At 37.5% G+C, this 12807-nt stretch overlaps 3 protein-coding genes across 4 annotated transcripts; 2 read left to right on the forward strand and 1 right to left on the reverse strand.

Moving 5' to 3' along the window:
* On the reverse strand, positions 1 to 7223 carry LOC141657155 (uncharacterized). Of its 2 annotated transcripts, XM_074464297.1 has the most exons (10): positions 6923 to 7223; positions 6539 to 6653; positions 3614 to 5862; positions 3352 to 3538; positions 2741 to 3270; positions 2361 to 2593; positions 1665 to 1783; positions 873 to 1540; positions 667 to 782; positions 1 to 575 (listed from the first exon to the last, which is right to left on the reverse strand). In XM_074464297.1, exons 1-10 carry the CDS (start codon positions 6983 to 6985, stop codon positions 266 to 268), a joined length of 4590 nt encoding a protein of 1529 aa, XP_074320398.1. In that variant the 5' UTR covers positions 6986 to 7223; the 3' UTR covers positions 1 to 265. The 2 variants fall into 2 exon arrangements, with proteins under 2 accessions (XP_074320398.1, XP_074320397.1); XM_074464296.1 differs by having other exon boundaries at positions 2361 to 3270.
* A 1536-nt stretch (positions 7224 to 8759) lies between these two features.
* Positions 8760 to 10047, forward strand: LOC141656041 (uncharacterized). Its single transcript, XM_074462995.1, has 3 exons — positions 8760 to 9017; positions 9276 to 9484; positions 9705 to 10047. Exons 1-3 carry the CDS (start codon positions 8871 to 8873, stop codon positions 9970 to 9972), a joined length of 624 nt encoding a protein of 207 aa, XP_074319096.1. The 5' UTR covers positions 8760 to 8870; the 3' UTR covers positions 9973 to 10047.
* A 1030-nt stretch (positions 10048 to 11077) lies between these two features.
* LOC141656042 (uncharacterized) lies at positions 11078 to 12255 on the forward strand. Its single transcript, XM_074462996.1, has 3 exons — positions 11078 to 11379; positions 11491 to 11699; positions 11783 to 12255. The coding sequence occupies exons 1-3, from the start codon at positions 11275 to 11277 to the stop codon at positions 12069 to 12071; spliced, it is 603 nt and encodes a 200-aa protein (XP_074319097.1). The 5' UTR covers positions 11078 to 11274; the 3' UTR covers positions 12072 to 12255.
* The last annotated feature ends 552 nt before the right edge of the window (positions 12256 to 12807 follow it).

The raw sequence follows: 12807 nt of genomic DNA on the forward strand, positions 1-12807 counted from the left end.
TTGAACAATGGCAAGGAGTGTACATTTCTTTCTTTCATTCATGAAATACAATCAACAAAGGCAAGGAATGTACATTTCTTTCGTTGCGGAATACAATCAACAGCGCATCCTTCCTTTAAAAATGGATGCATGTTGATTGAATGGATACAAATGGGGTAAATCTCTCAGAAAACAGCTTATTGCTGATATAAGAGAGCTTCGACAAGTGGTTTCACATTTGATGGCTACCCCTAAACTACAACTACCATCTTCAAAGAAGGAAAAACTAAGCAATTATGTCGGGAATTACGCAATTATGCAAGGCAGATGTCGGCTTGTTGCTTAAAGAAGAAAACATGGTCCTCAGAATATCAGATGTAGCTGTACTGGAAGCAGGATGCGCACCTTTGACTGATTCTTCGTTGTTCTTCAGAAAAACCTCCGCACCATTTGGATGAAGCTGAGTTAGCGAATGAACAACAGTCATTGAGAAGGTATTGTGCTTCGAAGAACTTGCTTTATGTAGACTAGCCGATAGTCGTTGTATGATGCTTCTCACCCCAGGATCGTCGTATCCACGTGTTTCAACGCCTAGCCTGAAGAAAATATAACATATAGCCATATAAATATGCAGGTAAAAGGAAAGATGTGGAAACCTTCTAAAATAACATTCCAAGAGATACCCACCTGCCTAAATCACCCAACAGTGTGACAACAGCAGTCGACATGATACTCTCGGGATCACATGATTCCACTGTCTCTAACAGTTTTGACACAACTTTGTCACATACCCAACCCCAGCTCTGCAATAGTGGAAAGTAAGACTACTCGTCAATGAACTTAACATTAAGCAGAGACAATATTTAAGAAAATGAAATGAAAAAATGGATTACCATATGAGTAGCAAGCAACTCAAGAGCTGACAGGATAGCAACTAAGAAACGTGAATCGAATGTATCAGCTTGATTATGGGGATCTGTAAATGCTTGCATTTCTTCTATTAGCTTAGATGAAACGTCATCCAAACAAATAGATCTGTCAGCAAATGGACATTTCTCACATGGAAAACAATGTTGCAAGGTACCATCATCTGGTTGGCTAGTCCCATTAATTGCCAAAGAACCCTCCAAGGACGCCACTATAACCTTTACTGCTTCCATGACTACATGGTAATTACTAATGGTGAAATACTCTTCACCACAAACATAAGCAAATGTATGGAGAATCAACAATGTCATTAAACAATCCGCTCTTCTCATTCCGATGACTTTAAGCGAAAATTCACAAATTGAATCAACAAGACCAGCTGCTGCAGAGATAGATGCCAGTATTAAGCTCCCTGCTACAACCATATTGGTTGACGCCAAACTGGAACGTAAAACATTGCTCTCGCCCTGGTGCAGAATCTCAATATTCGAGTCGCCACAATTTAAGGTGTCAGAGGTCAAGCTAATCCGCAACAGAATTTTCTTGTGAAGTAAAAAATTCTCACTTAAGCTGAGGAAGTCACTAAGGCAGCAAACTTTTGCAAAGAGGTGTCTTCTGTCCATGTTCAACAAAACTGTGACAAAATAACCTATGAATCAGAAATCAAGAAATAACCTGGGTTCTAAGATTATAAAAAAGTTAATGAAAGGAGGCATCAAAGTTACAAAACAAAAAAGATTAATAGAGAAGAACCACACCTGACTGTAGATTTGCACATAAGGTATCCGACAACAAGCTCTGAAAGTCCACGAATTTAGTACATGACGCACTAGCAAAATTGAGTAATAAAAGAGAAAAAAAGACGCAAATCATTTCCCTGAAAAGAGAAAAAAGACAGATTAGCAGGTCAGCTTAATATTAACAAACCAAACCGACATGAAATTTCAATTGAACAATGCAGTTATAATTGCAGAGGGAACAATCACAGTGAATTGGTGATGGGAAAAGAGCTTCAGACATAACATAGTAGAAGAGTAGAAGACGATATAAGCAATTAATATGTATAAGCAATAAGCAATTAATATGATTCTAAATCATTTTTTTGTTGATTTTCCCTACAATGGGGGGGGAGGGAGGGGGGGGGGCAATAATAAATGGGTTTTTCTAATGTATGCCCCTAGGGCACATGTTTATAATCCAAAATAAGAAAGATTGTTGAGAATATATCATTAATCATTAATGAATAATAAAAAAAGGAGATAAAAAGGCACGAGGCAGGAAGAAAGGTTTAACTGTTAATCATATTGGACGAAAAAAAAAAGCAGAATTTGTGAAAAGCCAGCCTGCTCTATGACGTATAACAATGAAAACCCCCATAGTTTAACGACAATGCCATGAGAATAATACCAAAATATACCATATCATTAGCAAGAATACAGACCACTTGAGGTTACCTGGAAACAAGATCTTGTTCCGAGACAAGAGCCAGTAGAATGTCTTCCACCAACCAAGGTTTTTGCAAAGATGAACGTAAACGAGCCATACAAGTTGTAGTAGTACAGAAGATCCTAGTTATACAACCAATATCTTCCATATCAGAGTAAACAACACAGAATTTTGGGATCTTGTCGTGTTCCCCATTCAAATCAGTAGCAATGTTTCTAGCACAGACAGGCATACCTAAATTCTGCATTTCAAAATTGTGCGGTTCAATATCCGGAAGTGTAGGAGACAAAGGCCATTGCAGTGCCATCCTAAAATGTTCCTCAGCAATTGGATCATCCAAATCAAGCAGTTTCATGTAATTCCCATTCAATTGTTGCTCAAAACTTACCAAAACTTCTAAATCAGGAACTACCAGACCACTTCTATGGGATTCGTTAGGCTGAGAAATTTCGTTTCCATTCAGCACAGTGGAGTTGTTGACTTGCTGAAGAACTTGTTGTGGTTCATTTGTTGCCTTCTTTTTCTCCTCAGATAGATCAAAATTGCCAATTGCATAAGCATTATTGCCAGTAACTAATAAATTTACCTTCTCCATCTGCTCTTTCATAGGTGGAACTAATACTTTACCCAAACCAAACAAATTTGTCTCTGCATCCTGGTTGTTTATTTTATCTTGCAACTCCACACATCTGACAACTTCCGATTCGTCAATAATTTTCCTCCTCTTTTTGACATGACCAGGCTCAAATTCAACAGGGTTTATGCTATTTTCAGCAACTGTAGCAATTCTTTCGCAGTCATTCCATTTGGCAATTGGTGTTTGCGGAACAGGATCTTTAATTGTCAATCTTGTCAGTGTTGTCGGAGTGCAAGCTGCTCTTTCCTGTGAGCCCAGCAACTGTTCATCAGAAAAAGATGCTGTGTTGGAGTTAAGAGGAGAACTTGCTAAGATATCACCATGAGAACCTCCTCGCAGAGGATCCAAGTTAATCTTCATACCTGAGGGTGATTCCATGGGTTGCTCTGCGTCAACAAGTCTAGAATTTGGCTTAGGACGACATGATGTATCCCTGGACGATAAGCTGGACGGTCTACGCTCAGCGTCACAACAGAAATTGAGTTGGGGCAGGCCACAATCAGGCGTCCTTCCAGGCAACTCCAAACCTCCAGCATTTAGACGCCGTTTCTGCATGTATTCAGATGATTAGATATCAACCACTACGAAAGATGGAGGACAGAATTTAAACCACATATTCAATACCTTGTTCATATGATTTCTTGCACCAAATGTGTCACTCAACATATCCATTTGATACAGCAAACTTTGGAAGTCCTGTTTTACATTATGCAACTCCTGTTGTGAAGCATTTTTGAGGTCTTTCTCTAACTTAGCAACCTCTTTGTAATGCTTTACCCGTTTCTTCTCAAATTTTAATTGTTCTTGTAAGAAGCTGACTTTTGCTGACATCTGCTTGTTGAAAAGCAATTCAGTGGGAGTACTAGATGCCCCAGCAAGATCTCTACGTTGTTTAACTTCACATAACTGGATCTCCACATCTCTTAGTTTTTGTCGAGCATTTTCAAGCTCCTGGACCATCTTGTTACTTCGACTCTCTTCTTCCATGGCTCTCTTTTCATTTTCTGTAGCGATCCTTGCTTGTTCTTCCAATTTAGACTTCAGAGCATCAGCATGATTTCTCTCGGCGGCTAATACCAATCTTTCTTCATCAAGCATGACATTTACCTTCTTGAGGTCCACCTCTAAACTCTCAATCCTGTCTCTACCGCATTGAAGATCCTGCGATAACTTATCAGCAAGATGCTTCTCCTCCATGGCCTTCTTAGCAATAGCTTCTGCGGCCTTTTTCAGCTCTTCCTTCTCAGACATCTCAAGGTCAGCACGTTTTTTCTCAGAAGCAACCTTCTTCTTTTCTTCCTCAAGTTTTACGCAAAGTTTATCCAATTGCGACATCTCAACTTCTACAGCAATTTGTTGTTCTTTTGACTTCAAAGAAAGATCATCTGCACGCTGTTTCTCTTTGGCTGACACCAACCTTTCGGCCTCTAGCATGTGGTTTACCTTAGTCAGCTCCTGCTGTAAATTCTCTATTATCAGCCTAGTATTGAGAAGATCCTCTAGCAATTTATCAGCATGGCGCTTTTCTTCCATTGCTTTCTCCATACTTGCTTCAGCTGCTTTTGACTTCAAAGAAAGATCATCTGCACGCTGTTTCTCTTTGGCTGACACCAACCTTTCGGCCTCTAGCATGTGGTTTACCTTAGTCAGCTCCTGCTGTAAATTCTCTATTATCAGCCTAGTACTGAGAAGATCCTCTAGCAATTTATCAGCACGGCGCTTTTCTTCCATTGCTTTCTCCATACTAGCTTCAACTGCTTTTTTATGCTCTTCCTTTTCAAACTTCTCATGCTCAGCACATTTTTTTTGAACAATCACTTTCTCCTTTTCTATCTCAAGAATTTTTTTAAGTTCATCTAACTGGGAGGAAAGAGCAGAATTTTGGTTTGACGTAACCTCGTGCAATTCCTTTTGTAGTATCTGAAACTTTTTCTTTTCTTCTTCCAACGAAATAGACAAATTATCAGCACGAAATTTTTCATCTGCAGCCTTCTTCTCGTTTACCTCTGCAATCTTTCTCAGCTCATTGGCTTTTGCCTGCTCTTCATCTGCCTTCTTTTTCTCGACGACAGCGCTCTGTCTTTCAGTCTCAAACATTCTATTTGTCTCTTCCAACTTTTGGGTAATACTTTTTACTTCATTGTTTAGTGTCTCTACCAGATTTTCATCTTCTTCAGATTTTCTCTTGGCTTCATCAACTAATTTACACGCTTCATCCGCTCTCTTCTTTTCAGATTTTAAATTTTTCTGTAATTCAGCAATTTTTTTCTTGTCAGTGGGAGAAATCTTTTTGCCTTTAACAGAGCCAGAGTTTCCTTCTTCCAGGAGCTTTTTAAGTTGCTCTATCTCTCCCTCCTTCTCAGAGATGCATTCGCGGAGAAGTAGTGATTCTTTTTCCAACTCGTTGTTTTTACAATTTACATCAGCCTCAGTCGAACATATCCTAGACTTCAGTGCAGCAATTTCATTGTTTAATGTCTCCACCAGATTTCTATCTTCTTCAGATTTTCTATTGGCTGCATCAACTAATTCACATGCCTCATCAGCTCTGTTCTTTTCAGATTTTAGGTTTTTCTGTAATTCAGCAATTTTTTTCTTGTCCGATGGAGAAACCTTTTTGCCTTTAACGGGGCCAGAGTTTCCTTCTTCCAGGAGCTTTTTAAGTTGTTGTATCTCTCCCTCTTTCTGAGAGATACATTCGCGGAGAAGTAGTGTTTCTTTTTCCAACTCGTTTTTACAATTTGTATCCGCCTCATTCGAACATATCTTAGACTTCAGTGCAGCAACTTCATCCTCCAACGAGGTTCTAAGAGAAGCCTCTTTCGCTTTCTCCTCTTCCAGAACATCTGCTCGGTTTTGCTGATCTTGAAATGCTGCAGATAGTACAGTTACATTGTCAGAAACTCATAAGAAGCCATAGAAATGAACAAATGATAAATAAAGTTCATGTTCCCTATAGCAAGCTACGGCACACTGACAGAGTATATACAACTTTAGTCAAGTGTGTACCCAATCACAATCCTTACTGCAGTAACAGAAACTGATGGAAACTTCAAAAAGGTTGGTTGAAACTTAATATTGAAAACTGATAGCACCGAGATCAAAACACAGCGAATAGAATCTGTCTATCTTTCCAAAAAACTGCCAAAACGGAAAAAATATAAACCACCATAGTCTAATAGAACAGAGCTTACCACCCACTAACTCAATGAATATCTCACTAATATATAAATATGAAACCTTTGCATCAATCGGACTACTCAAACGAACATACCAATAAGCCAAGAGTCTCACAAATTTCAAGTCCTTGACAAAACAGGGTAAATTCTATAATTCAACCTGATTAGCCCAACCTAATGCCTCAAAATTCCGGCACATGGTGACGTAAGAGAGTTGACGATACTTAACCTTCACTAATAGATACCTCGAAAATAACAAGAAATGCGCAGTAGCCGCAAGAGAGGGGTACACAAAGTCTACTGAGTCTACTCAATGCCGAAAACTACATTACATCCAGCGAATCATGTGATATAAACAAAAAAAAATTACCTTTCTGAAGGTTGAGATTCTCAATTTCCATACTCTTAATTTTACCCTCGAGTATTTCCATCCCATTCCGAAGAAGGGTTCGCCGTTCCGCCATTTTCGCGTACTTTGCTTGCAACTGTTCAATCAACGAACTAAAATTCAGACTAATTAACAACTACTACTACTACTACTACGACAACAACAAAGCAGAGGTCGCTTAACATGAATCATCATTCAAAACCGTATACGAGAAAGCGAAAGAATGTAGTAAAGGAGGTCGTAAAATGAGACTAATGAACTAAGGTCAAGAAATTCATGAACTTCAACACACACATTATATTTTGGGTCCCTTATATTTTACATATTAAATTAAACAATTAAATAAATAATGAAGAAAGAATTTACCGCACTACAACAGGGATTAGAGGACGACGCCATATTCGCTGCTGTAGATGGATTCGACGCCATTTCAATTTGATTAATTATGAAAGAGCATCAAGAACCCTAATTTTTAGAATAAACTAAATTTGTAATCATGGAATGTGATTTGTGAGGAAAGTGTAATTATGGAATTGGGGATTTTTTTTTTTTTTTTTAATTTGTGATTTGATTTGATGATTTGGGGGAGAAAGTCGAACGTGTGTAGATTCAGGGAAGGGTGGTGTTGAGAATTAGGGTTTTAGATTTAGGAATTTTGAGGAGAGACAGAGAAGGGTGGGCTGGGTTTATTTATTTGTTTTGAATTTCGTAACCTGTTTTTGTCGGTTCGACATAACAGGCCCAATTTTATGATTTGGATAGGAAATGTTTTCTCCAACTGTCCATATGACTCTTAAATCTCTAAGTTAGGAAGGTCATTTTAATGTTGACGGAATTTAAATAAGATTATAAGTATCACCTTTTAATCTTTTATTACTATATCAACTAAGCTGATTGTACATATACAATTCTGTATATAAACTAGGTAGCACCAAACGAACACGGACACGTGACACGGCATTCTATGAAATTAGAACACGTTACACGTTATTTAAATTTATTATTATAAACATTCGATTTTATTTTTGTAAAAGTATTTGATATTAAATTTAAATAAGTGAAGGTGAAATTTGGCTTGACAATAGCTCATTTTCATTTCTCACCCAAACCCATCTTCTAATCGATTCTTTCAACATCTCATTTTTCGTCTAAAGAACATCATTCGCCCCAAATAATGTCCAAGTACCATGGACACGCATCGGACATGTGGTCAAATAATATGGACACGCGTCGAACACGTACCCAAATAAATGATAAAAGTTAGACACGGCTTTATAGAAGTCCGAAATGTTTAAGCGTGTGTCCAACACGGTGTCGAACACGGAACAACGGATTAAGAAGAGTGTCTGTCCTCCCTAGCATATAAATAATACTTCCTCTGTCCCGGTCATTTGTTGTCCTTTTTCATTTTTGGGTGTCTCAATCATTTGTTGTCCTTTTTATTTTAAAAATGAATTTGATGAGTAATTTGATCATTCACACTCAATTTATTCCACTTGTCATTTAGTAATTGGCCTCCTCCCATTTCCTTGGTGTTTGTACCAAAATCAAAGGACAACAAATGATCGGGACGGAGGGAGTAATAATCCCCCTTATACTAAAAGAATAAGAGATTTCCTAAATTTTCCCGCCTAAATGAATTTGGTTATAATTGAGCTTTCATTATATTATATCTTTAATTGCGCTTTCAATATATTATATGTATTATACTGAACTTTTATTTTACCACCGATTAATGCAAAACATCAATAATAATAAATTTTACAATTAAATTCTAAATTGACTTAAATATCAGTTATATAATTGTTATTTTCTTTAATATTCATATCTAAATAACCGCGCATTCGCGCGGGATCTATATTAGTAATCATATACAAGTATACCATACCGTATTACTTAATCCTCTAATTGACTACCAAAGTACCAATCACTTCTTCGCGTCCGCCCTCCGCCGTGGCCGCCGCCTCCTACTCCTCCTCGGAACCCGGCTCTTTACTGTCCTCTCTATCAATATGTTAGACTGGTAGAGATACGTTGGGACGGTCACAAAACTATTTTTTTTAAACAAAAGATGCTAATCAAACATTCTCATTTAAACTAATTGTACAAGTGTTCATGCTTTACATGGCCAATTATTCTAAAGAACAAATAATTAATTCAACAACCACAACAAACTGTATGGAAAATAAAGTCTTAACCTTTTGCAGACTATCATCTTAGTCCCCTACCACATTCCAACCAAAAAATATCATTAATTGATGAAACAATTGATACTTGACCAAATAAAATTGGACCCATATATAACCTTTGTACCATGATACATGCATTTCTTATTGCAAGGGTGAATTCACAGAGGATGGTAGGCAAGTCAACTTTTGTGATATGTCGATTTGTTGGGATTTTGGCGCTCATATTCATTGTCTTTTGTGTTGCCTTAGAAATCACGTATGATCAACCACTGGTACGTTATTATTACCATTAAATTATACTTTGTCGTAAAAACAGTACCGAGTACTAAAAGGGTTAGTAGGGGCAGTCACTTCTGCGCCACTGGAGGCATGGTCCAGGGAGATATGGGGTGCTATTTGTGCTAGTAGGGACGGTCATCCCTTGATCATTGAAAAATTTAAGATTGGTACTTAAAAATTCCATATTTATTTTGAGTTCACCTTATTTTATAGAATTGAACATTATGTATATGTTTGGCCGCTGCTGTTAGGTGAAGGTGTTAGAATGCAAAGCTTCAAAATGTGTGGAGTGTGCATACTTGAGAACAGGAGCTTTGTTTGTGCTCGTAGCTGCAATATTACTGTGTATCTTCCTTGCTCAAGTTGTTGTCAGCATTTGTGATCTTTCTGCTTGCTCTGCTGTTTTCTGCTCTTCCTTTGCGTTTCAAGCCGTTTCTATAATAGCCTCCTTCTACTCGTGGTAATTTTCTTCCTTCTCTTCTATAGCTGTTGATACGGTATAATTGTCGTTGGGCACTCGAATATGTGTATTTTCTTACCACAGTCTAACACCTGGACAAGCGCTCTTACATGACACGTCTAGCTGTGATAGTTAACGATGAGTAATATGTATGTGTAATACAATCTTTTTCAAGAATTTGTGAAACGAACTCTAACATATACAGAGTTGGGAATTGCAGGTGTGCATGTGTATCTGCAATAATAGTATACATGATTGGAGAAGCAATGCAATACGGACTGCAATTTCCGAATTGGGGAAACATTACCCTGGTCATCGAAGGTGCTAACTGTGACAAGGTTAAACATTATGGAATTTTCGGAGCTGCAGCTTTGTTGTCTTTAGCTGGAGTTACCCTTGGAATTATAAGTTACCTTGCCTTACTACTTGGAGATAGTAGAAAATGTCGATTTCAAGCGAAAATCAATGCTAGTGATTTGGAAGCTTGATATATGCACATACATTCAATTTTTGTATATAATATGATGATCCCAGCTGAGTAATGCTCATTTGATTGAATTTGAAATTCGATAATGTCATTTACTAGTCCTAGTATTGTTCAAATTAGATTAATGAGCTAATTATTTCCGAGCATTTCAAGGAGCCGTCTGTGATTCATCGACAAAATCAGTTAAATCCATAGTATCGCAAACATGAAGGCATATACGCAAGGTTGCATCTACAGTTATGTATAATCAGTTAAATCACGTTGAAACAATGACATACGCGACAATTACAGATGAATTTGCCCTGTATTCATCTCAGTTTATGAATATGAAACTACGGATCTGTTTTAATGAATGTGACTAGTGAACCATACAACTTGACGTGATTATCAGCAATCTAAACTTAAAATCTACCTCAATAAATAGCACCATACCCTTAAATTACTAATTTGAGGAAGCAGACAACAAAAAAGAAGAATGTGATGTCAACCATTGCAAGTCTTGTCTTAGAGCTCCTCCCTGATAGCACAATGGTAAACCTTAAACAAGCTGTAGTTCGTGGAAGAACCGTCCCAACCAAAGCTGCTGGTTGGGGATTATCAGTTATGGTGTATAACACCTCAAATTTGAATGCCTCAAGTATGTTAACTAATTTATAGACAAGACAGTCACATACATACAGGCACCACATACTTGTAGATAAATTGGTTAAACAAGCCGTCTTCATGTCGTACAGCAGTCATTCAAACCATAAGCAGCGCAAATCATATATTGTCAGGTTCGTGATAGGTTGACAGCAAGGTTTACTTGCTCAACCCGTGATGCTATCCTGTGATACGAGTTAACATACAGTACATATATATCCTAACATTGCACCGGCCATCAACCCGCTTATGGAATCCGAACTTGATGATATCAAGGAGTACAGATCGAGCTTCTCCAGGTTGAACTAATCCTGTGGAATGGTTTTTACAGAAATGGTAATCTAAAATTACTCGTACAAATTAGATACATCGTCTTAAAACTAAAAATGACTCGGTCTTGCATAGTGACGACCCACCACTCCTCCAATACGGAGTACTATCCAACAGTCACCAAACAAGTTTTTATTAATTATTAAACCAGTTGCCAATGAAAAAGACACTCAAATAATTACTTGTACAATATTATATCATGCAAACCATGACTATCAATTCGTTACAATTATAAGTGTTATTAATATAATCCACCTAGAACAAAAAAAATTGAATGAGCATAAATAAAGTCGCAGGCAGCGTACTGTAAGGGTCGATCCATTAAAGGATAATGGGAGTAAAATCAGCTGTGGTGATATGGAGAACTGTCGCGGTTTTGGCCCTTGTGTTCATTCTTGTTTGTCTTGCCTTAGAAATCGCACATGGTAAATCACTGGTACGTAATTTTACCAAGCTAAGACATGTACATTTTGCTTGATTTGGTTGCGTGAATGCATAGAATTAAATTCAGGATTGTGGTTTCAAAGTTTGGTCGCGCAAATTGCAGGTAGAGCTGTTTGAATGCAAAGCAGCAGAAAGTGTGAAATGTGCACGTTTCAAAGCGGGTGCGATGTTTCTGATGATAGTTGCAATATTGTTTTGCATTTTGTTTGCTCAAATCGATATCAGCAATTGTGATCGTACTGGCCGCTTTCGGGCTTTATACTCTTCCTCTGCCTTTCAAACAGTAGCTATTATAGCCTTCTTTTTCTCCTGGTAACATCCCGTGTCTCAGTCATTTGTTTACGTTTATTTAAACTTACACACTGAGTCATCAGATGGTTGCGAATTTTGTACAGGTGGGCGTGTGTATCTGCAATACTAGTATACATGATAGGAGATGCAGAACAATTTCCGGATTTAATGGGCCTCATCTCGTTGTTTGTGACCAATACCACGTTCGAAGATAGTTTACGCCACAATGATGCCCACGAGGCTAGATATGGAGTTTTATGTGCTGCAGGTTCTTTGTCCGTCTCTGGAGTTGCACTCGGAATCATAGGTTATCTTGGCTTCGTTCATGGAGGTAATAGTAAGCGGCGATTTCAAAGTCAAACAAGTAGTAGAGATGTTGAGGTTTGGTTGTGAGAGAGGAACAGAAGATGAAAGAATTGATCTGAAAGGCCGAGGAATATGCCAATATGGCTTATCCATGATAAGTTAACATTTTTTTTTTCAGTGGTATCAGAGTGACGACGATAGGTTTTTGCAATGTAAAAATCGAATTAGAGATTGAATCTTTGGGTGATTGTCATGTTTGTTTTAATTTATATCAGAATTTTGGCTTACTGAATCTTGAGATTCATTATATGTTTCTGTTGAATTTTGATGTGATGAATTAAAGCGGTTAATGTATTATACAACTTGTAGTTGAGCTTTGTTATAAAATTGTCGAGTTTTATTAACAAAATTATCGAAATATGGCACAAAGTTATTGAGCTTAGCAGAATAATTATTAAACTCAATAACTTGTAAAATTGCTCAACAATTTTGTGTAAGAGCTCAGAGGCGGTTGTACAATACTATTATACAACTAATTTTTTTTTTTTTGGGCAACTAAAAAACACTTACATACTCATGAGCCAACGAGTTTAGAATTCTAGGAATGAAACTAAAACTTATACAGTGAAAGAAAGGTAAAACATATTCAATATTAAGAAGGATTCATTGCGTTTGATGATGACTTTTCTCCGCTCCTATAATCTGGGACAACATCAGTAGGCAGTCCGAAAAAACATTTAAATGCAGGACATCATTATTCATAGCCCATAACAGCACTTCACGAATACCAGTAACTTCCGCTTGTAAAGCGGACTCCGACCTA

This window comes from Silene latifolia, chromosome 5 (assembly GCF_048544455.1).
Source record: "Silene latifolia isolate original U9 population chromosome 5, ASM4854445v1, whole genome shotgun sequence".
Classification (NCBI taxonomy): Eukaryota; Viridiplantae; Streptophyta; class Magnoliopsida; order Caryophyllales; family Caryophyllaceae; genus Silene; species Silene latifolia.